Source organism: Hipposideros armiger, unplaced genomic scaffold, assembly GCF_001890085.2.
Source record: "Hipposideros armiger isolate ML-2016 unplaced genomic scaffold, ASM189008v1 scaffold_268, whole genome shotgun sequence".
Classification (NCBI taxonomy): Eukaryota; Metazoa; Chordata; class Mammalia; order Chiroptera; family Hipposideridae; genus Hipposideros; species Hipposideros armiger.
In genome coordinates, this window is record NW_017731618.1 from 1,225,887 (window position 1) to 1,227,525 (window position 1,639).

At 37.5% G+C, this 1,639-nt stretch overlaps 1 protein-coding gene across 1 annotated transcript in view; it reads left to right on the forward strand.

Moving 5' to 3' along the window:
- Positions 1–1,639, forward strand: part of CPS1 (carbamoyl-phosphate synthase 1) — a 120,470-nt gene that overhangs the window by 50,912 nt on the left and 67,919 nt on the right. Inside the window, exon 16 of the mRNA XM_019656859.1 lies at positions 1,196–1,340. Coding sequence (XP_019512404.1) covers positions 1,196–1,340 — 145 coding nt within the window. The remainder of the gene's footprint in view (positions 1–1,195; positions 1,341–1,639) is intronic.

Sequence of the window (1,639 nt, forward strand, 5' to 3'; positions counted from 1 at the left end):
AAAAAAAAAAAAAGCAGCTGAGGCAACAGGTGAAGATGATCTCAATTGTGCTTGTGCCCAAATGTCCAGTCTACTCCATTAGAATGCAGAAAGCTTTCCCAAATTCATACCCTTTGTTTCCCAGATTTCTTCTTTTAGCAGGCAATTCTAATGACAAATTAATCATTATTAAATTGTTAACACTGGCTGCAGAGTTTTCTAACCACTTTGAAAACCCATCATGGGCAGCTGTGGGGACTCACGTGTTACATTTGCAGTTGCACATGCTGGAGCCTGTGGTGTTGACTGAGGTGAAAAAAAAATAGTGTTGAGACACATTATGAAAAATGCTTGTACTGAATTATTTCATCTTACTACCTGCAAAAATTTGAACAAAATTTAAATTACTTTCCCCGGTTGCATTCTCTTCTTTTCACTGCCATTGCAAATCAACTATATTAAGAAATAAGGGACATTTCTGTCTTGGATTTTCAGCTGCTAAATATCATAAGGTCAGAGACTGCCTCTTTCATATTGTGAGTTTGGTTCTACCTACCGGTGGGTACTCGGTAAATATGAAATGATAATTATACTAATTCATATCTGTTTAATCAGGCATGCATGATATATGACTCAGGGTACTTAAGCACTTAGTCAGTGATTAACCATAATAATAGTCGCATATGATTCTTCTAATTCCCAAGTTTCATATGCCATCCTGGCTAAGTGTTTAGAACCATCATCATCTCCTTTCTTCTCCTCATCAACAGCAACTGACTTTTATTGTGAATGTCACTGTATGAAGCACCCTCAGCTATTTCAGAGAAAGCCAGTCTTTAGACTTATTTTTCTATATTTATTCACACTTATCACATTTTCTGGTTTCACAGAAGCCTAGCTGCTGAAATAATTTCATTTCCCTCTGCCTGATTGCTCAATTATTTTCTCTTTTTCCTAAATTAGTTTGATTTAATGTCATATCAGCACTTGGAATGGCAAGCCTCAATAATGTAAATCAAGCATATTCACTGCAGGATGCTATTCCTGGTACTGCGCTGATTTTCTGACACATCGTGCCTTCTGGAGAGTAGAGGAGGATGGAGACTAGGTTGGAGACCTCAGTACTGACCAGGATATAGGCCAGGGCATCTTGCAGAGCATCATGTTTAAATCAGTGCCTTTTCTTACTCTGATATCTTTTGTCACCAATTTTCAGGCCTTTGCTATGACCAACCAGATCCTGGTGGAGAGGTCAGTGACAGGATGGAAAGAAATAGAATATGAAGTGGTCCGAGATTCTAATGACAATTGTGTCACTGTCTGCAACATGGAAAATGTGGATGCAATGGGTGTTCATACAGGTAGGCAAAGAATCCTCAAGAATCACAGTAATCCCTTCAGCTCATGTCTCTGATGGCCCATCACAGTCTTTATTATTAATAAGTTCTTTTCTTTAAATCACTACTCTTAGCTGACAGTCTAGTGATAAACTTTTATATACCTATAGTATTTTACAGTATTGGAAATACTTTCACATGTAACTTGATTGCCTATGAGGTGAAGCAGATGTTATTATCCTGATTTTATTTGAGGAAGGGGTCAAATGTAAGCAATAGAGTGAAGGTAAAATCTATTAGACTTCGTATTGAGAAATAAGGAG